General features: G+C 40.4%; 1 protein-coding gene across 5 annotated transcripts in view; it reads right to left on the minus strand.

Moving 5' to 3' along the window:
- LOC122563090 (AMP deaminase 2-like) overlaps positions 1-21,583 on the minus strand; it is a 186,116-nt gene that overhangs the window by 43,000 nt on the left and 121,533 nt on the right. For 4 of the 5 annotated variants that reach the window (XR_006315480.2, XM_043716506.2, XM_043716503.2 and 1 more), the window contains exons 4-9: positions 19,557-19,625; positions 17,662-17,773; positions 11,863-12,049; positions 9,402-9,543; positions 4,362-4,451; positions 3,554-3,683 (exon numbers count right to left, since the gene is read on the minus strand). Coding sequence is in view for 4 of the 5 variants with exons in the window: in XM_043716506.2 (XP_043572441.1) it covers positions 3,554-3,683; positions 4,362-4,451; positions 9,402-9,543; positions 11,863-12,049; positions 17,662-17,773; positions 19,557-19,625 (730 nt within the window). In the remaining variant the exon portion in view is untranslated. The remainder of the gene's footprint in view (positions 1-3,553; positions 3,684-4,361; positions 4,452-9,401; positions 9,544-11,862; positions 12,050-17,661; positions 17,774-19,556; positions 19,626-21,583) is intronic. The other variant, XM_043716505.2, reaches the window with a different exon arrangement.

Below are 21,583 nucleotides of genomic sequence, written 5' to 3' on the forward strand. Positions count from 1 at the left end.
CCCTTACCTAACACTACGGGCAATTTAGCATGGCCAATTCACCTAACCTGCACATCTTTGGACTGTGGGAGGAAACCGGAGCACCCGGAGGAAACCCACGCAGACACGGGGAGAACGTGCAAACTCCACACAGTCAGTCGCCTGAGGCGGGAATTGAACCCGGGTCTCCGGCGCTGTGAGGCAGCAGTGCTAACCACTGTGCCACCGCGCCGCCAAAAATAGCTTCTTCCCTGTCAGTATTAGACTGATGAATGGACTCTCTACCGTCAAATAATGTTGATCTTGTCAATGCTGATCTTGCTTTGCGCACCTCCTGTGCAGTATAACCTGTATGCCCCACTCTAAGCACCTATGTCCTTGTTTGCTATGATCTGCTTGTACTGCTCGTGAACAAAGCTTTTCACTGTACTGTACTTAGGTACACATGATCACAATAAATCAAATCAATTATGCATTTAAAAGGTAACTTGGTTTTCAACCCTTTGGAATTTTGCTGTTATCCATTCTTAGGAATTCAATGTCTTAAATTGGAGCACTACAAATATTAGGGATTTTTCCTATAAAATAAGAACTTCAGTTTTCTTTGTTTATTTTGACTTTACATTGATTAAAAATTGACTAATGAATTTCAAATCCTATAATTTTAATACCCGGGATTTCATTGACAAAAACAGGCTTAAAATTGTTGTGGCAGTCAGCTGATCATGCAAGTTAGCCAGGCTTCCTAAAACCAACAACAATCAAAATAATCTGAACTGAAGTTAACATTCTTATCAAAATATATCAAAACAACTCTAACCTTTCAGGCATGAAGACACCCTAATTTCCTCCTCTGATTTACACTCATATGATAAATTTTACATGTTGAAGATCAAAGACATTGCCTATAATTATCAAACTTCGTAGCAAAGAATTCAGACAATGGAATGCCCAAACCAGCTTTTGAGTCTATTTGACTCTATTCCACATAACTGCTTTTGCAGAGCAGGGAGACAGACGTTTGACTGGCATGAATTGGAGAAAGGCGTCTCCCTTAAACTCTTGAAGGACAAACCACCCAATGTAACAAATTGAAAAACATTAGAACATGCAGAACTAAAAGAACAATGGAAATATTTGCAATTGCTGAAGATGCAGACCTCAATTAAATAATCATGGTCGCAGGTTAAAACCTTTATGTCCCAAGGACATCTTAATGACTTCAGACAACATAATTCCCTTACTTTCATTTTGCATGAATCGATAATACCACCCCAAATATTTTACTTTCCTTTTGTATTGTGGTTATAGCAGCATCACGATTCTGTCATTGTATTAGCAATTCCGAGTCCAGGATTAATGATCCAATGACATATCTTAAAATTCTATGGTCTAATTCTATTTTCGCTGAACTTCAACTGCCCAGCTGTTCATTAAACAATTCACGTATAATATATCAGTACCCGTAATGCTAACTATAAAACAAGTGAATTATCATGTAATTTTGTTATCATAATTTATCACAAAACTCATTTGGTTTACTTTAGGGGAGAGAATCTGCTGTCTTACTAGGGATGGTCAATATGTGACTCAAGACCACAGAAACATAGTTGATCTTTAACTCTCTGAATCACCCAAACAGCCATTCAGTCCATTAAAAAAGTTAGATCACCAGCATCTAAGCAGCAATGAAAGTAATGCCCATATGAATTATAACAAGAGAGACCTTTAAACAAGAGAGCCCACCAGCTCTTTTAACTTCTATTACTCTGTTTCACACAGACTTGTATCAGCCACCATTTTTCCACTATGTTCGTCAATAGAATTCCTTGGAGAAATTTGCAACGTCCATTAATTGATGACAGATCTTAGTGGATGTTTCAGAGTTCTGAATGTAAAAGTAATAAAATTGGTTTTCCTTTATTGCAAGGGAAAACAAACTCTAAGTGCATAAATTTAATATTACTAGTTCCTGAGGTAGGAGGAACATAAGAATATTTCAAAATATTAAAATCTCTATGTATTTTACTTCTTTGCATCTAGCCAGCTTATACCTGAATGTTTCATTCTCTGAACAGTATATATATAAAATATTGATCATTTTTTCTACAACAGCATTACAATGCTGCATGGAACACATCCTGTGGTGATCTTGATGATGACAAAGGTTTATTTAACTTGAGTATTCTTCTCTATCAGCAGGGGATTCATGCTTATTATGTAGTGCTTAGAAGGAGGAGTTTATTTCAGTAAAAGTTAGTTACTTATCTTACAATCTACTGAAAATGTATTCCCCTTTAGTACTGAACGAGTTACTTAAGCCATTTAAATGAATACAAATTATACAACCATGTAGAAATGAGCAAACTAAGAAAAAAAAGAAATAAATCACATTTAATTAAGTTTTATTAAAGCAAACCTTTTATTAACCAGTACTTATCAGACCTAGAGTGTACCAGTTGATCCAGAGATCAACATTATCAATACAAAAACACACACTAAGTAATAGAAAGTAAGTAATACAGGGGGTATACACATCACTGTTGTACCTTATTTACAGCATAAATCATTTAAATAATAATGCAACTCTGCTTTAAATAAAACTTAACAGAGAGCCTTCTCATTCACACCCTCAACTGACACACTCGGACATCACAGAAATTGGAATAATACAGTATTTAAGGAATATAATTTTTGCCGGTTTATTGTGAGTGCTGGTTAAAACAAAGTTTGCTGTAATTTTATAGCCCTTTTCCTGACTACCAAACATCTCAAAACACTTTACAACCAATGAAATATGTTTTGAGGTGCATGTGATATCACAAATGTAGTGGAAACCAATTTTCATTCAGCAAACTCCTCCTAACAATAATGTGATAATAACCCGACAACTTTTTCGTGCAATATTGATTTGGAGATAGATACAGTCAAGATATTGGAGGCAATTCCAGTGCTCTTTTACAAAATAGTCTGACAAGATCTTTTTAATCAAGTAGGCAGATGGAACCCCGATTTAGAATCTGGTCTGACAAAATATATCTCTCTGACAGTGCAGTGCTCCCCAGGTACCATGATGTAGAATCAGCCTTGAATTTTTGGAGTGAAATTTACATCAGAAACCTTGTGATTCAGAGACAAAATTGCTACCAAATGAGCAATGACTTATAAATCTTATTTTTAATGCTTGCTTGCTGGATGCATTCCAATGACCGGTGCTTTGCATTTTGCAATAATATTGCATTGGTGCCTACTATATTCAATAATTAATGCAAAACTTCCTGGCAAGCAGCATAGGTAAACAAATATAGTTCTGAAGAGTTTTTTAAATTCTTAATTTCTCACATTGAAATAACTCTGGATGTGGGTTTTTGATACACTGGCAGCAGCACATGACAAGCATCGGCAGTTCATCATGACCACCAGGCTTCACACAATGCCACATGCAGTTATTTCTCAAAAAAAGTGTTACAGGAGTGGTTAAAGATAGCAAGAACGGAGTAAAAGATACTGATGGGCAATGTGTACAAAAATAAAACAAGAGTGAGAGTAAAAGACAAGTTCTTAGTTTCCCTACTTTGCGGATATTGTAGAAATCTCGATGTGGGACTTTCTTCTGAGCAGCCAGTTCTTTCATTTCATTTAGTAAAACATGCATCTGGAACTTTGAACTCAGGTACTGCAGCCTTCGATAGCAGAAAGATTTCCTGTTGGCCCAAAAGGAAAATAGTGCTGCTAAGTACTCAATCTCACAGCATACAAGAATAAAATCTAATTGAACAATTAAACCTATTAAAAAATCATTAACGATGACGTATCTGTAACATTTGGTGCAAGTCTTTTACACAAATAAATAAGATGTTGCTTAACTGGGAGCCAACTAAATCAGTGAGCACTGGACACTAAGAATTAGGATACAGCATAACTGTGAATGAGCTTACATTTTTTGAATATTGAAAGATGGAATGCTTCCAAGGAACAGACTAAAATGGTTAAATACATAAAGGCATGGATCAGAATTTCACCAATAAATGAGCAAATGCATGGGTACAACTCTGCAAAATTACAAAAGGTGGAAACTGAGGGTCTTAGCAGTGACACTGCATGTTTGGAGAGAAACTCATTTCAAGCTCAAATACATAAGTATGGTTGCAACAGTGCCATTCAGACAGTTTTTCAAGGAGAGGCACTGGCTAAGAAATAGAATTTGAGGGTTTTGAAAACGTTTCGGTTCATTCATTACTGGAGGTAAGAGAAACAGTTTGACGAGTTACAGACAGGGAGAGGGTGGTGGGCAGCCAACTGATGCAGTGAGGAGATAGAGTTGGGTGTTGTCATAATTCAAACCAATAACTATCACAGCATTCGTGTTTATTTATACTTACACTGGTCCATTAATTATCAGGGCCATTAAAACATTCATGTCTGCAGTGAACTCCTGAAGATCTGGGCGAGGCAGGTTCAGTTCTGTCGTCCTAAAAAGGTAACAGGAGTTCAGATTTAACTTTTCATACATATTTTTTACAAGTTAAGACACTATTATGCAATTCTAAGCAACTGCAATTCATAACAGGAACACTGACAAATGTACATAGATGATATTAGGTCAATTAACCTTTGTAGGTTAAATCAAAGACTGAAAATTTTCTAACAACACAATCAATAAAAGGTACTGTTTGTCCCTCTGCACTTAGATTTGTACTGTTCCAGTCATAAACCACTAACAAGGGAATAGTTTCATAATGCATAGATCTCATGTGAATAAAAATATGCACTCTCCTGAGATGAGCAAAACAGTCAGCTTTATATAAATAAAAAAAAAGGAAACTGGCTCTATCAATTCAAATGTGTCATGTTTGGAATGACCTTGGGAATCTCCAAAACAGAAATGCTCTTTTTTAATGTCGCGACTGCAAATTTTCCTCCAGTCCACAGCCATATTAACAATTTCATGAAATTGGTTAACAGTGGCAGGGCTGCATCTATGCACACATGAAATGATATTATGTAGATACTAAGCCATTTATTTTCCATCTGTTTGGTTGCCAATCTCAGCAAGAAAAGGCCTTCTTTTAAAACACATTCTGTGCAGATTAGTTATAGAACAGTTGATAGGTAAGCAGACTATTAGAATACCAATTCAAACAAAGAAATATGCGCTTTCATGGTGAAGTGATGAATCATTTAATTACAATTCTTGGTGCCTTGTCCCTGAAAGGTACTGAGAAGTTTCAATAGCCAGCATGCGTTTTAGAACACCACATTGGGCGGCCTGGTGGCACAGTGGTTAGCACTGCTGCCTCACAGTGCCAGAGGCCCGGGTTCAATTCCCGCCTCAGGCGACTGACTGTGTGGAGTTTGCATATTCTCCTCCTGTCTGTGTGGGTTTCCTCCGGGTGTTCTGGTTTCTTCCCACAGTGCAAAAATGTGCAGGTTAGGTGAATTGACCATGCTAAGTTGCCCGTAGTGTTAAGGGCAGGGGTGAATGCAGGGGAATGGGTCTGGTGTGGGTTGCGGGTCGGTGTGGATTTGTTGGGCTGAAGGGCCTGTTTCCACCCTAAGTAATCTAAAAAAAAATCTCAGGTTTAACTGTACACCTGTTTATTGACATGTATCAGACCAGCAATAAAAAAATGCTCACAGGATGTGGGCATTGCTGGCTAGCTAGCATTGATTGCCATTTCCAAATTGCCCTCGAGAAAGTGGTGCTGATCCACCTTCATGAACGATTGCAGTCCACAGGGCATGAATTAAAAATAATTGTGACCATAGTCCCATCATAGCATAAGGCTGCTCCTTCATAAGAGAGAGAGAAGACAGTGGTGATTTAACTGGAGGGCTACCATGCTTCGGGCCAGGGCCAAGGTTACAAAGGTATGACCTTCATGGTAACCTCAGTCCGTGCAGAAATTGAACACACTCTGTTGCTGTCACTCTATTACAAAATTGCTATCCGGCCAAAGCAATCCTATAAAACAAAAATCTGCAGATGCAGGAAAACTAAAACAAAAGCAAATTACTGGACAAACTCAGCAGGTCTGTCAGCATCTGGGGAGAAAAAGCAGAGTTAACATTTCAAGTCCAGTGATCTTTCTTCAGAAAAGGATCCCACAGTTCTGTTCAGGATATGGATCCATCAACAGTAAAGAACCTGCAACATAATATCAAGGTGGGGTGGTGTGCAGCTTGGAGCAGGTGTTCTCTTGCACATGCTGCCCTTGGACATCTAAATGATAGAAGTTGTGGGCTTGGAAGGTTCTGTCAAAGGATCCCTGCTGAGTTGCTGCAGTGCATTTTGCAGATAGTACACATCATTTCCAAATGTGCATTGATGGTGGAGGAAGTGAATGTTTAAAAGTAATAGATAGAGTGACAATCAAGTGGGATGCTTTGTTTTAATAACCTCAAGCATTTATACTTAATAAGGAATAATTCCTCCCCCATTAAACACCTTTCGGAAAATAGCAACACGCACTTGATTTTGTCACTTCCATAAAGGATTTAGCGCTTCTATGCAGTTAGATGGAGTATAAGAGTACAAGAACAGCTCATTTATTTTAAAAATTAATTCTAGGGATGTCAGCATCACTGTCATAGGCCACCATTTATTGCCCAATCCATGTTTGTCCTTGAGAAGGTGGTAATAGGTCATCTTTTTGAACTCTTGTACCAGCAATTAGATTCATCTGAGCAGCTTGCCATGACTCAAGTAGCATCAGTGGAGCCAGAAACACAGAACTTTGCAGGTCAAAAATTCTTCACTTTGAAAACTTCTGATGAAAGGTTAAGCACCTGAAATTGTTTGTTTCTCATTTCATGGATGCTGCCTGAACTGCTAATTATTCTATCATTTTTTGCTTATCATCAGGAGTGTGTTTGGAGTCACATTGGGCAGGCTAAGTAAGGAGAGCACATTTAGTGAAGCTATTGGAGTTTTTCTGCAATCAGATACTTTGCATCCTGGAAAATCATCACCTTATTGCCTTACCCTTCACCACCCAGAAGGAATGTGTGTGTTTAATTTGCAATTTGCAACGGTCAGATCCCAATGAAACCTGAAAAAAAAACTCTACATAGACCACAACATCTTGGAGCTGTTTTAAATACGATGGTACTAATCTTCCAGGAGTGGCAAACCATCAGGTGGCTGCTCCGACTTTCTTCTGCCAGGACTGTGTTCTGCAGTTCTGACTGGCGCTTCCAAGCCTGGCCTCTTCAGAAAGAGTGCATGTCAGGATCATTCTTTAAAGAGAAGAATTGTCAAGGCAGACCCCTTGTTTAAATTAGTAACTGTCTTATTCTGACTTAATCCTCATTCTCTGATACAATAAAAAGCTTAGGACGTTTAAACTGATAGTCAGTATGAGTGGGATAAGTGAACAGATGACAACATAGCAGTGGTCATGTCAGCTCACATTGAGGGGACAAGGAGATACAGTCAGAGGTATCAGTTATACAGGTGCCCAAGAGTTAGACATGGTTTTAATTTGCCCAAAATTTCTAGGTTAACAATACTGTTAAGTAAGTTGGCTCTCTCCAAAGTCTCTGACTCTAACTCAGAAGTTTGGGGGTAGGGTGGGAGATTTCCCAGGAGGCGTTTAACCTTCTCTTGCAATTCCTATAGAAGCAATGCATCTGGACTTCCAAGGAGGTCATACGTGTATTTTGGGGTTATGACGTATCTCCAGATAACTGAAAAATTTGAGCCAATCTTATTGTTTCAGAGTATAGACCTGGAGTACAGGTATTCCAACTTATGGATTTGGCTATCAAAAATATTAATACCAGAAACATTAGCATTGACTATGAATCTAAAGATTATCCTGAAAGTTCACTAAATGGATTGAAACAATAAAATGAATACAATTAACACAGGAACAGGAATAGGACACTCAACCCCTTGACCTTGCTCTGTCACTCAATAGGATCATGGCTGATCTGTGGCCTAACTCCACATGGTGGCTTTGGGCCTATATCCCTCGATACCCTTGCTTAATAAAACTTTGTCTCGCCAAGATTTAAATTTCGCAACTGAATTAAAATTGACCACTGTACGAGAGAGAGACAGACAGACAGACAGAGAGAGAGAGAGAGAGAGAGAGAGAGAGAGAGAGAGATCCAATCCTCCACTAAAATCTCTCCAAATGGTATGACTCTAATTCTTAAGACTTTGCCCCGTTATTCTAGAATCTTCAACACTGGAAATAGTTTACCTTTACCTACCCTGTCTTTCCTTGTTAACATCCAGAAAACCTTGATTAGATCACCCATTAACATTCTAAAGAATGAAGACCTAACTGTCAAATATCTCCTCAAAACTTTACTCCAGAAGTCCAGGTATCACCCTTGTAAACCTGTGTTGACTGCCTCCAGGGCCAAAACATCCTTCCTGAAGGGATGGTGCTCAGATCAGCTCATAATACTCTAAGTGGGCTCAGACTGGGGGTTTGAATAACTACAGCAAAACATCTGCATTCTTATACTCCAGTCCTTTAAAAACGTAGGCCTTCTTGATTATTTTCTGCACCATTTGGGGCATAACAGAATATCCAAAGATTCTTCACAGGACTATTATAAAATCAAATGTGACACCTAGCCACAAAAGGAGATAACAGATTAGAAGGTGGAAAGCTTGATCAAAGAGTTTGCTTTCAAGGATGTCTTGAAGGAGGAAACTAAGTAGAAAGACAGAGAGATGTTGAGAGGGATGCCAGAGCTTGGAGCCTAAAGAACTGAAACCACAACTACCAATGGTGCAGCAATTTAAACTTGGGGATGCATTAGAGGCCAGAGCTGGAGCAGAACAGGTATCTTGGAGGATTCTTGGGCTAGAACATATTACAGAAACAGAGAGAAGCAAATTCACAGAAGGGTTTCAACACTTGGGAGAAAACTTTAAAACTGAGACATTGTTTGACCAGGAGACAATGTAGGTCAATGAACCCAGGGATGAAAGACAGTAGGACTTCTTTTGAGTTAAGAGATGGGTAGCAGAGTTTATGGAAGACCTCTAGATTAGAGAGGGTACAATGTGGGAGACCAGCCAGGAGTACACTGGAATAAATGAGTTTTGCATGACAGAGTTCAAGCAGTAGATGAGCAGAGCTGAGTAATATTGAGCATTAGCAAGGCAGGCAGAGCCAGCAAAAATGAGGTCAAAAGACCACACCTCTGGATCAAACATAACAGCAAAGCTGTAATGCGAGTGGCTTAATCTAAGATCAGTTGCAAGCATGCAGGATGGAGTTGGAAGGCTGGGGATGGAGCTTGGAGTGACAAACTACAACAATGCTTCAGTTTTTAATCAAAAAAGTTGGAGGAAATTTCAACTCAAGTAAGGAACATCAGATAATCTGTCTGATATAAATTATGAACAAATCTACACATACATATGTTTTCATAAGAATTGCAAAACTTTTGATTACTTGTCCATGATATTTGATTCAGAGTACACATGGGTAACTCCATCTATCATTTTGCAGCCAAACCCAGTATCCTCTGGCATTATACTTGGGTCACAGTTTTCATACGGATGCTCTTCAGCAAATGGTGAATGGATTGTTGTATCTGCAAGATAAGTCAACAAATAGTTAAAGTCTCAAGCAGTTTCTAACTGTTAGGTTACACAATAACAATAATACCTGGACACAGATGATGTGCAGAAACAGTTCAGCAACATAAATAACAACAAGAGGGGTATTTTGCCTGTGTATTGTAGAAGTTGAAACTGTCTATAAAAGAAGGTATTTAAAATTTACTTGCAAATTACAGAATGAGTTTTCACTACCCACAGTGGACCCATGTGTTGTTTGCTTTGCTCTTTCTGAAACCTCTGTTTAATAACATTTCTCCTAATTAGCAGTTACATCTCTAAAATAATTACACTTCAGTGAGAGAAGAGCCGAACTTGCCTGAAATTTTAGGTGGTGTTTTGGTAACTAAAAGTACATGAATGCAGGAAGTACAAATGGTGTGGACAGCACAGGCAATCTCCACGTTGCAAACTGGTTCCATTCTCAAGTCTGCTTGCAAGTCAATTTGTATGCAAGTCAGAACACCATGCAACACAATAGTTGTTTGCCAGTATAAAGAAATGTTCCAAAGTAATATCTTAAAAACCTGTACAGGATCATGTTCCTAAGTATGAATATTCATAAGCCAGTTGCTCATAAATCAGGTCCCCTGCATAAAAATTAAATTCAGGTGTTTTATAAGTTTATTTTTTAAAATTCATTGATGGGATGTGGGCCTCACATAATGGGTGTGCATTTATTGCCCACCCCCAAGAGGGCAGTTATACCCCAGAGGCCATTTAAGAATCAAAGAGTGCTGTCAGTCTGAGTTACATGGAGGCCAGACAGGGCAAGGACAACAGTATCCCTTCCAAAAGGGCATCAAGTGAACCAATGGGTTTTCCCGATAATTGTCAATGGTTTTACGATCATCATTACACACTTAATTCCAGATTTTTTTCTGGGGTTCAAACCAAGTTCTCAGATCATCACCTGGGTCTCTGGATTAATATTCTAGCAATATCACCACTAGGCCACAATTAATAGAAAGTTCTTTCATCATAAAGATAAGTCTTCAGGAAATCTCACAGCAGTGATATTACAGACTGTAATTTAATACCCAGCCAACAACAACACTTGAAGTGAAGTCTAAGCTGGGGAAATCAACCTAATTAATAGCGTAGCAGGATGAGAGTTGGGACATCATCACCTTCCCCCAATCCAAATTAAAACTGAAGTTCAAGCTCTGCCTTTCGCCCGGCAGAACTCTGTGGTGTTGCTGAATAGGAAATTAATGCCCATTTAAAAGGGTTCCAACCCACTGTCCATAGTTGCTTGTAGTCAACCTGTGGGACTTTAACACAAAAGGAGACTGATGAGCTTGCAGCCTTGGAGGTTTGGTCCCTCATTCTTTGGCACAGTGAATGATCGAAGCATTAGGAAAGTGATGCCTACTGATGGCTACCTCCCTATCTTTTCTCTGAACACCACGTCACCAATGGTCCCTTCCCATAGCACCAAAGACTGTTCCTACCCTCACACTTTCCAAGAACCCTGGTGAAGTGTATTTTGGCAGAAGCCACCAATGCGAATGGAATTCAGAAAGTCAGCCTGTCTTGGTGGTTGTTGGGCTCCCCCTGCTGCACTAAAGTCCACATGTAATTTCCTAGCATATTTAATCATCAATGTATAAGCAATGTGGCATTTTAATAGAATAAAGACTTACTATTGCTACATACATTATATCCAATAGGAACTTGATGTTCTGACATTAATCTAGTGAATCGAGATTAAAACTTGCTATATTAATGGGATCTTTAAATGTTTTCTCTATTTGCTGTAGAGAGTAAGGAGATTAAACCAGCAGTACAAAATGGGCTTGTACCAAATCAGCAGCTGATCTTTCAACATACTCATTTGTTGATTTCACTCACATTCACAGAACAAAACTCTTTTTGAAGACTTATTTCCTAGTCACAACATTGCCTCTACTTGATTTAAATTTAAAAATCTTGTCAATAGTTGAGTCAATGGAAAATAATAACGATGGTAGTTAAAAAATGACTATTAATTTGCTGAAAAGCCATTTCATGGTGCAAACATGGACCAATTACCCCTTAAAACTTGACCTTTCACAGCCTATCAAATGGTATCTGAGTTTTTGATTCAATGGATAACATCTGTAAAAGCTCCAGCTTAAACCATCAGCATTTGATTTTAAAAGGTTATTAACATCCAGTACATGCTGTTTCAGAAATAATTTCCTGTTTGCCAATCAGATTACTTTTATTTGAGAGCCAGCAGCAATCACCATCTGTCACCTAAAGCTTTCAACATAATCTCCTGCTGCTGACAATTTTCTGTCTAGTCTCACCTGGTGAAATGGGCGCTTCCAGGGTTTCATCATGCATGTTTGCTTGACACTGCCTGTCTCCCAGTTGCTCTAGAAACCTCTTAGTAGTCTTGCCAAAGCTCTGCAGAGAGAGAGCCATGTACTTCTCTCGAACAAACAGGCTTTTGACAACACATTTGGCAGCATCCAGAAGGTCTGTGAAAGGAACCTGTGATTAATGAAAAAAAATTCATAAAAGCAAAGGATTATTTGTGGGTGATGTTCTTATTAAGACTTAATAGCTTACAGACATAAGGAAAAATCAATAATCAAGAATTACTGAAAAACCAAACTTCTCAATTCATATTTCAAAAAGCCGTAAGCATATCTTATGACTGTGTTGAATCTCATTAATATGATAGCTCTTGGCTTGCTAAGTTATTTTATTTTAGACCTCATTTAAATGATTAATATGAAGATGATACTCCCTTGATCACCATACGACTTGGTGTTTGTAAAGTATTTTCTCTACTTTACCTTTGGTTACTCAGCAGAGAGCGGCGTGAGCTGGGCGGAAGTGAGGTTGGAGCGCAGAGCTGGTCGGGAAGGTAAGTGATTGATATTTGAGTGGGTGTGTTCTATACCCCAGGCCCTACATAGTAGGGCCTCCCTCCCATCCTCCTCCTCTAACCTAACTTTAAAGTCCACAGGTAAGCTACTCAGTGTTCTTGTTTTGGAGACGAAGTGTAGAGTAATGGCAGCGCAGGCAGTGGAATGTTCCTCCTGCCGGATGTTTGAGGTAGGGGTGACCACCGATACTCCTGCCGACTTCATCTGCAGGAAATGCAATCAGATTCTGCTCCTCACAGAACGAGTTAGGGAACTGGAACTGGAGTTGGATGAACTGAGGATTATTCAAGAGGCTGAGAAGGTGATAGATAGAAACTACAGGGACATAGTTACGCCAGAGAACAGAGGTAGCTGGGTAACAGTTAGAGGTGGGAAGGGGAGGAAGCAGGCAGTGCAGGGATCCCCTGTAGTCATCCCCCTAAACAATAGGTATACATATCGCTTTGGATACTGGTGGGGGGGGGGGACAGCCTAGCAGGGGTAAGCTGCAGTGACCGGGTCTGTGGCGTGAGGTCTGGCTCTGAGACTCAGAAGGGAAAGGGGGAGAGGAGGAGAGCGCTAGTTATAGGGGACTCTCTAGTTAGAGGGACGGACAGGCGGTTCTGTGGACATGGGCGAGACTCTCAGATGGTTTGTTGCCTCCCGGGTGCCAGGGTCCGTGACGTCTTGGACAGTGTCTTCAGAATCCTTAAGGGGGAGGGTGTGCAGACAGAAGTCGTGGTGCACGTTGGCACCAACGACATAGGTAGGAAGAGAGGTGGGGAGGTCATTCAAGAGCTCAGGGAGTTAGGCTGGAAGCTGAAAGCTAGGACAGACAGAGTCGTCATCTCTGGGTTGTTGCCGGTGCCACGTGACAGTGAAGCAAGAAATAGGGAGAGAGTGCAGTTGAACACGTGGCTGCAAGGATGGTGTAGGAGGGAGGGCTTCAGGTATTTGGACAATTGGACTGCATTCTGGGGAAGGTGGGACCTGTACAAGCAGGACGGGTTGCACCTGAACCAGAAGGGCACCAATATCCTGGGGGGTACGTTTGCTAGCTATCTTCGGGGGGGTTTAAACTAATTTGGAACTTTTTCAAGGAACAGATACGACGTGTCCTTGATATGTATGTACCGGTCAGGCAGGAAAGAAATGGTCGTGTGAGGGAACCTTGGTTGACGAGGGAGGTTGAATGTCTTGTAAAGAGGAAGAAGGAGGCTTACATAAGGTTGAGGAAACAGGGTTCAGACAGAGCAGTGGAGGGATACAGGATAGCCAGAAGGGACCTGAAGAAAGGGATTAGGAGAGCCAAGAGAGGGCATGAAAAATCTCTGGCGGATAGGATCAAGGATAACCCAAAGGCATTTTATGCGTATGTGAGAAACATGAGAATGACGAGAACGAGGGTAGGTCCAATCAAGGACAGTAGTGGGAGACTGTGTATTGAGTCGGAAGAGATAGGAGAGGTCTTGAATGAGTACTTTTCTTCAGTATTTACGAATGAGAGGAACCGTATTGTTGAAGAGGAGAGTGTGAAACGGACTGGTAAGCTAGAGGAGATACATGTTAGGAAGGAAGATGTGTTGGACATTTTGAACAACTTGAGGATAGACAAGTCCCCCGGGCCTGATGGGATATATCCTAGGATTATGTGGGAAGCAAGAGAAAAAATTGCAGTACCGTTGGCAATGATCTTTTCATCTTCACTGTCAACGGGGGTGGTACCAGGGGACTGGAGAGTGGCGAATGTTGTGCCCCTGTTCAAAAAAGGGAATAGGGATAACCCCGGGAATTACAGGCCAGTTAGTCTTACTTCTGTGGTAGGTAAAGTAATGGAAAGGGTACTGAGGGATAGGATTTATGAGTATCTGGAAAGGCACTGCTTGATTAGGGACAGCCAGCACGGATTTGTGAAGGGTAGGTCTTGCCTTACAAGTCTTATTGAATTCTTTGAGGAGGTGACCAAGCATGTGGATGAGGGTAGAGCAGTGGATGTAGTATACATGGATTTTAGTAAGGCATTTGATAAGGTTCCCCATGGTAGGCTTATGCGGAAAGTCAGGAGGCATGGGATAGAGGGAAATTTGGCCAATTGGATAGAAAACTGGCTAACCAGTCGAAGTCAGAGAGTGGTGGTAGATGGTAAGTATTCAGCCTGGATCCCAGTTACAAGTGGAGTTCCGCAGGGATCAATTCTGGGTCCTCTGCTGTTTGTAATTTTTATTAATGACTTGGATGAGGGAGTCGAAGGGTGGGTCAGTAAATTTGCAGATGATACGAAGATTGGTGGAGTTGTGGATAGTGAGGAGGGCTCTTGTCGGCTGCAAAGGGACTTGGATATGATGCAGAGCTGGGCTGAGGAGTGGCAGATGGAGTTCAACCCTGCCAAGTGTGAGGTTGTCCATTTTGGAAAGATAAATAAGAATGCGGAATACAGGGTTAACGGTAGGGTTCTTAGTGAGGTGGAGGAACAGAGGGATCTTGGGGTCTATGTTCATAGATCTTTGAAAGTTGCCACTCAGGTGGATAGAGCTTGTAAGAAGGCCTATAGTGTATTAGCGTTCATTAGCAGAGGGATTGAATTCAAGAGTCGTGAAGTGATGTTGCAACTGTACAGGACTTTGGTTAGGCCACATTTGGAGTAGTGTGTGCAGTTCTGGTCGCCTCACTTTAGGAAAGATGTGGAAGCTTTGGAGAGGGTACAGAGAAGATTTACCAGGATGTTGCCTGGAATGGAGAATAGGTCGTACGAGGATAGGTTGAGAGTGCTAGGCCTTTTCTCATTGGAACGGCGAAGGATGAGGGGTGATTTGATAGAGGCTTATAAGATGATCAGAGGAATAGATAGAGTAGACAGTCAGAAACTTTTTCCCCGGGTACAACAGAGTGTTACAAGGGGACATAAATTTAAGGTGAAGGGTGGAAGGTATAGGGGTGGGTTCTTTACCCAGAGAGTGGTGGGGGCATGGAATGCACTGCCTGTGGGAGTGGTAGAGTCAGAATCTTTGGTGACCTTTAAACTGCAATTGGATAGGTACATGGATGGGTGCTTAAGCTAGGACAAATGTTCGGCACAACATCGTGGGCCGAAGGGCCTGTTCTGTGCTGTATTGTTCTATGTTCTATGTACTCTACTGGTCCTCACCTACCACCCCACCAACCTCCATGTACAACGCATCATCCGCCGTAATTTCCGCCACCTCCAAACGGACCCCACCACCAGGGATATATTTCCCTCCCCTCCCCTATCAGCATTCCGAAAAGACCACTACCTCCGTGACTCCCTCGTCAGGTCCACACCCCCCACCAACCCAACCTCCACTCCCGGCACCTTCCCCTGCAACCGCAAGAAATGCAAAACTTAAGCCCACACCTCCCCCCTTACTTCCCTCCAAGGCCCCAAGAGACACTTCCATATCCGCCACAAATTCACCTGCACCTCCACACACATCTATTGCATCCGTTGCACCCGATGTGGCCTCCTCTATATTGGGGAGACAGGCCGCCTACTTGCGGAACGTTTCAGAGAACACCTCTGGGACACCCGGTCCAACTAACCCAACCACCCCGTAGCCCAACACTTCAACTCCCCCTCCCACTCCACCAAGGACATGCAGGTCCTTGGACTCCTCCATCGCCAGACCATGGCAACATGACAGTTGGAGGAAGAGCGCCTCATCTTCTGCCTGGGAACCCTCCAACCACAAGGGATGAACTCAGATTTCTCCAGTTTCCTCATTTCCCCTCCCCCCACCTTGTCTCAGTCAAATCCCTCGAACTCAGCACCGCCTTCCTAACCTGCAATCTTCTTCCTGACCTCTCCGCCCCTACCCCACTCCGGCCCATCACCCTCACCTTGACCTGCCTCCACTTATCGCAATTCCAACGCCCCTCCCCCAAGTCCCTCCTCCCTACCTTTTATCTTAGCCTACTGGACACACATTCCTCATTCCTGAAGAAAGGCTTTGCCCAAAACGTCGATTTTTCTTGTTCCTTGGATGCTGCCTGACCTGTTGCGCTTTTCCAGCAACACATTTTCAGCTCTGATCTCCAGGATCTGCAGTCCTCACTTTCTCCTCTTTGGTTACTCTACCACAGTTATAGAACATAAAACATAGAGCAATACAACGCAGAACAGGCCCTTCGGCCCTCGATGTTGCGCTGACCTGTGAACTATTCTCAGCTCGTCCCTCTACACTATCCCATCATCATTCATGTGCTTATCTAAGGATTGTTTAAATCTCTCTAATGTAGCAGAGTTAACTACATTAGCAGGTAGGGCATTCCACGCCCTTACCACACTCTGCGTAAAGAACTTTCCTCTGACATCTATCTTAAATCTATCACCCCTCAATTTGTAGTTATGCCCTCTCGTACAAGCTGAATTTATCATCCGAGGAAAAAGTATTTCACTGCCGACCCTATCTAATCCTCTGATCATCTTATATGTCTCTATCAAATTCCCCCTTAGATTTTTCTTTCCAATGAGAACAGACCCAAGTCTCTCAGCCTTTTCTCATAAGACTTTCTGTCCAGACCAGGCAATATCCTGGTAAATCTTCTCTGTACCTTTTCCAATGCTTCCACATCCTTCCTGTAATGGGGCTACCAAAAATGTACACAATAACATTTGAGTCCTTTCTTCTTGAACAGCTGCAAACTACAATGAGCAGTTTACTTCAACAAGCTTAGAGTCTTGATCAGTCACTTCACAGCACTGGTAATTGCCAGAGGACACAGTTATTGGCAACACACAGTTCTCCTCACTCGCCATTTCTCTTGCTGATCATCTTACGTACATGGTTACCATCCTGCCACCGAAAACAGTTTTGCTTCACATCAAAGAGCTTGAGAGGCTTTGTTGAGCTGAATCCTTCACATGCAATTCTTTGTTGGGTTCTACCCATTTATTACTCACCTGCTATAATTCCCTGAAAACGGGCAAAAAACCTGTTCACATTATCTCAGTCTCCCCATAGATTGATTGCTACCTCCAAGAGCCATATAAAAGATGCTCGCAGCAATTTTCCTTTCAACTCTATATTCTACTTGGTGAAGGGAAATGCCCCATGGTGGAACATGTTGCGCCATCGCCTAGATTACAATGCTGGAGCTGCAATGTGTCAATTCCAAGATAATAAGTTGTAAAATATATATTTAGCTGGTAATGAATCAAAATGAAACCACGTTGAATAAAAAAGAAAATGTGACAAAAACAAAGTTCTATCGTACCCCACATTTTTCTTCTCCAAATATGCGAACTCTCTGGAATTCCTGCTCGATCTCATTGTCCTTTTCTTCAGGATACTTCTCAGTTGTGGCATCAATTTGGTCCTTGTAGTGTCTAAAGGAAGAAGTCCAAAGGATAGATCATAAAGCATCTCAATTATGTAAAGTATTCAATTGGAAAGCTTGAGTTCACTGCAAAGGTCACACCTTGATGTATTTGCATTTGTTAGAGAAGATTCTTTGCCAGAAGTCATCAAACTAATGCAAATGAAGGAACTATATTATAACAGAGCTAGGAATTTACAATCTGTGGAATGTGAAATGTGCAAGTAATTATAATAGTACAGTATAAACGTATCAATACTTTCACAAATCCCAATCTGAACGCCAACTTGGTAAATCTTATACATGGATCCAATGCATCATTTATTTGCTCTCAAGGTGCTGCTAATTGCTTAAAACCAGAAGTGTTAAAAATAAACCACAATTTTCATAAAATTTCATTATTGTTTCCAAAGATTTCACAAATAAAATCAAAACTTTCAACCTACGACTGCTCCTTGCTTTACCTGGCTGAAATGTCAAATTATCTGCTGTGCAGTTTCGCAAATGGCAAGCGATATCTGAGAATTGCTACATTTCAGAATTACTAAGGCTTAGCTTACCTAACGTCAATGATTGAACTACACAAGAATCCTCCCAACCATTACGAACTCTTCCTGCCTCATTTTGTATACTTCTCATTGCCTCCTCTCTCATGCGTACATGAAGTGAACCCTTAAAATGAGTCGATTCAGTCTGCCCCAACCATTCACCTGGCCGTGGGATTCACATTCTCACTGTTTTCTGGATAAAGCAAATCCTTCCAAGTTCTTTATTTGATCAGCATTAGGTTGTTGCTATACTATAGGTATGCCCTTTTGTTACAGAGAATTGGAAGAAGTTTTTATGTGGCTATCCTTTCAAACTCCATCATAATTTTAAAGACTCCTATGAAACTTAAATCTTTTAGAAAAGAATGGCAGCCTGCATGATCTTGCCAGAACTTAAATGTCCTTTTTTATTATTAAACCATCATTCTTTCATTCAACCAATGATCCATTAAGAATGGCTTTCTAAGCTACAGGAATGGAAATATCCTACTCATTTCCGAGTCAAAGCTTCGTAGGATGGATACACCTCACAGACAAGTATTACAGAAAAAAACCCAGCATAACACTTACATCGGATTACTGCACAGAATGAATTAAGAGCTCACCTCCAGGCCTGAAGAATTCCCTTACAACATCAGCCAAGAGAAAAGCAAGACTACGCATCAGTTCCCAATCCGTAAATGGCTTTTAGTCCAATTCACTCTGACACAATCAAAAGGCTTGTCTCCACGAGCCATTATTTTTGCAATGCCAAAAATGAAAAAAAAAATTGGAACTAAACTTCCAGTGGCCACATTTCAAACCTTAGGCTAAGGATAAACACTGAAATTTTATTTTCAAGTCAAGTCATGATCTACATGCTGCACTTGAACTGCAAACCTGAATATCATGTTAAAGTTCAAATTCAAAATATTCAAAAATATTTTGAAATTGAGAAGAAAATTTGCAAAGCAAAAAAAAAACCTAAGACAGGATCGTATTATTGAAGATGAAATCACTTAAATAAAAAAATGTTTCAATTGTATCTGGATTCTATAATCTGTCATCAAAGACCTTTCTTAATTGAAAAATAGATCTTCGATCAGTGCTCAATTAGTCCGCTCGATCATAAGTGCATAACCAACCCACTTATAGAAACTGATGAAAGAGCAAAAATGAAAGTAGAGAATATCCATGACTTTTCTGTAGACATATGATTGGTACCAGGCTGAAGAAGCACTTCTTTGGGAGTGCAGAAAGACTCACTGTAGATCTGTAGCGCTGTCAATTTTCATGAAGTCCTGTTTGGCTCTGAGCAAAATTTCTGGTTCTAGTCTGAAGATGGCAGGCAGAAGCAAGACAAAGGATGCAAGGACAGAAAAGGGAAATGGAAAAAAAAGATAAGATAAGCTAGTTAATCCAGACATTAGCAAACATATTTTCTAACTGCAGTTCACAAGCTGTGATGCATCACAAACTGTCTTATCAATTTGAACTATTTTTTGGCTTCCCCCACCACCCCCCAAACGGTATTTGCATTAATGTTCTAATCATTTTAGTGGTTTCTGCAAACAGCATTACAGATTAAAATGGTTGGTGACGCACAGAGATTTATCACACACAAAAATATGTACCATCTTTCTTCAATTTCTCAAACCTTAAAACAGTATGTTGAAGTTCTAAATCTTTGCAGACATTTAAACAAAGAAGTAGTCAAAATTATCTTAAACACAAGCAGAATTTGCAATTCCATTTGCTGCACAGATCATTAGTTGCATGGCAATAATGAGCCCAGCATGGCACAAAACTGGTATGAGACAAGTTCTAATAATAAAACCTGAGCATTGTTCTGTCACAATGGGAATTTGTATAGCTTAGACTTGAATGTAAAAACGCTTCATGCTTGGGCAGTCTGCGACATGTATGTGTAACTAACTTCTGGTTCCAATTGGAGCAATGGACACACAAATCAAATAGCTAGTGTAAAGTTAAAAATCACACAACACCAGGTTATAGTCCAACAGGTTTAATTGGAAGCACTAGCTTTCGGAGCACCGCATCTTCATCAGGTGATTGAGGAGGACATAATTGTAAGACACAGAATTTATAGCAAAAGTTTATAGTGTGATGTAACTGAAATTATACATTGAAAAATATCTTGATTGTTTGTTGAGTCTTACATCTGTTAGAAGTGAAACTATCATGGTATTCTTTCATATGTAAATCACAAAACTTCTTTTTAAAAAGTTAGTTAACCTGAGAATATAACTTTTTAAAAAAAAGTTTTGTGATTTACATATGAAAGAATACCATGATAGTTTCACTTCTAACAGATGAAAGACTCAACAAACAATCGAGGTATTTTTCAATGTATAATTTCAGTTACATCACAGTGTAAATTTTTGCTATAAATTCTGTGTCTTACAATTGTGTCCTCCTCAACCACCTGATGAAGGACCGACGCTCCGAAAGCTAGTGCTTCCAATTAAACCTGTTGGATTATAACCTGGTTTTGTGTGATTTTTAACTTTGTACATCCCAGCCCAACACTGGCATCTCAAAATCATAGCGAGAGTAAAACCAATATCAAGTTAAAAATAAAACATCATGAAGAATGAGTGCACCACAAAGGCTGTCTTATCATTAATGGTCAAGTGGTCATTTAGAACCAATTGTCAATGTCACAAACATAATGGCTTTTCTGCATCTTTTATTAAAAAGTGTTTTAGTTCCAATCCTTTCCCAGCATATTTCCAAACTCTCTTCACCAATATTAAAACTTCTGTGATTAAGCTCTCTGCGCTTCTTTCTACCACAGCAGTGCAAGAACATTTGGCATCGTCAGTTTTGCCTTTCAAGAGACAAAACATCATGCATTCTCTTCTGCTCTCAACATAGCTTCTCCCTCCACTGGCTGCTGACAGAATCATTCAGCTGTGAGACTTGAATCCATAACTCTGCCAGAAGGGCTCTAACTTGGCAACATGGAGCTACTTGAACAAGGTCACCTAATAAAAATAAGAGGTGCTGAGGATCAATCCCATTCGTAATGGCCTTTCATCAGAAAAAGCAACCTAAGTATGAATACAAAAAATTAAGGGAAAGCATGTAGACATGGAAAATATCGAGAAGAACGTTAACCTTCCAAGTGCATTCATCTTTTTTTTCCACCAGAGATAAGTTTAATATACAACACAACTACATCCTTTTATCAATTTGTGTCTTCATTTTGGTGTCTGAAGGTTTGGTAAGTAAACAAATTGCAGCTAGATTTGGTAACAAATAGAATCAAG

This window comes from Chiloscyllium plagiosum, unplaced genomic scaffold, assembly GCF_037043375.1.
Source record: "Chiloscyllium plagiosum isolate Xiang-an unplaced genomic scaffold, Cpla_swu_hap1 HiC_scaffold_26, whole genome shotgun sequence".
In the NCBI taxonomy this organism is placed as follows: Eukaryota; Metazoa; Chordata; class Chondrichthyes; order Orectolobiformes; family Hemiscylliidae; genus Chiloscyllium; species Chiloscyllium plagiosum.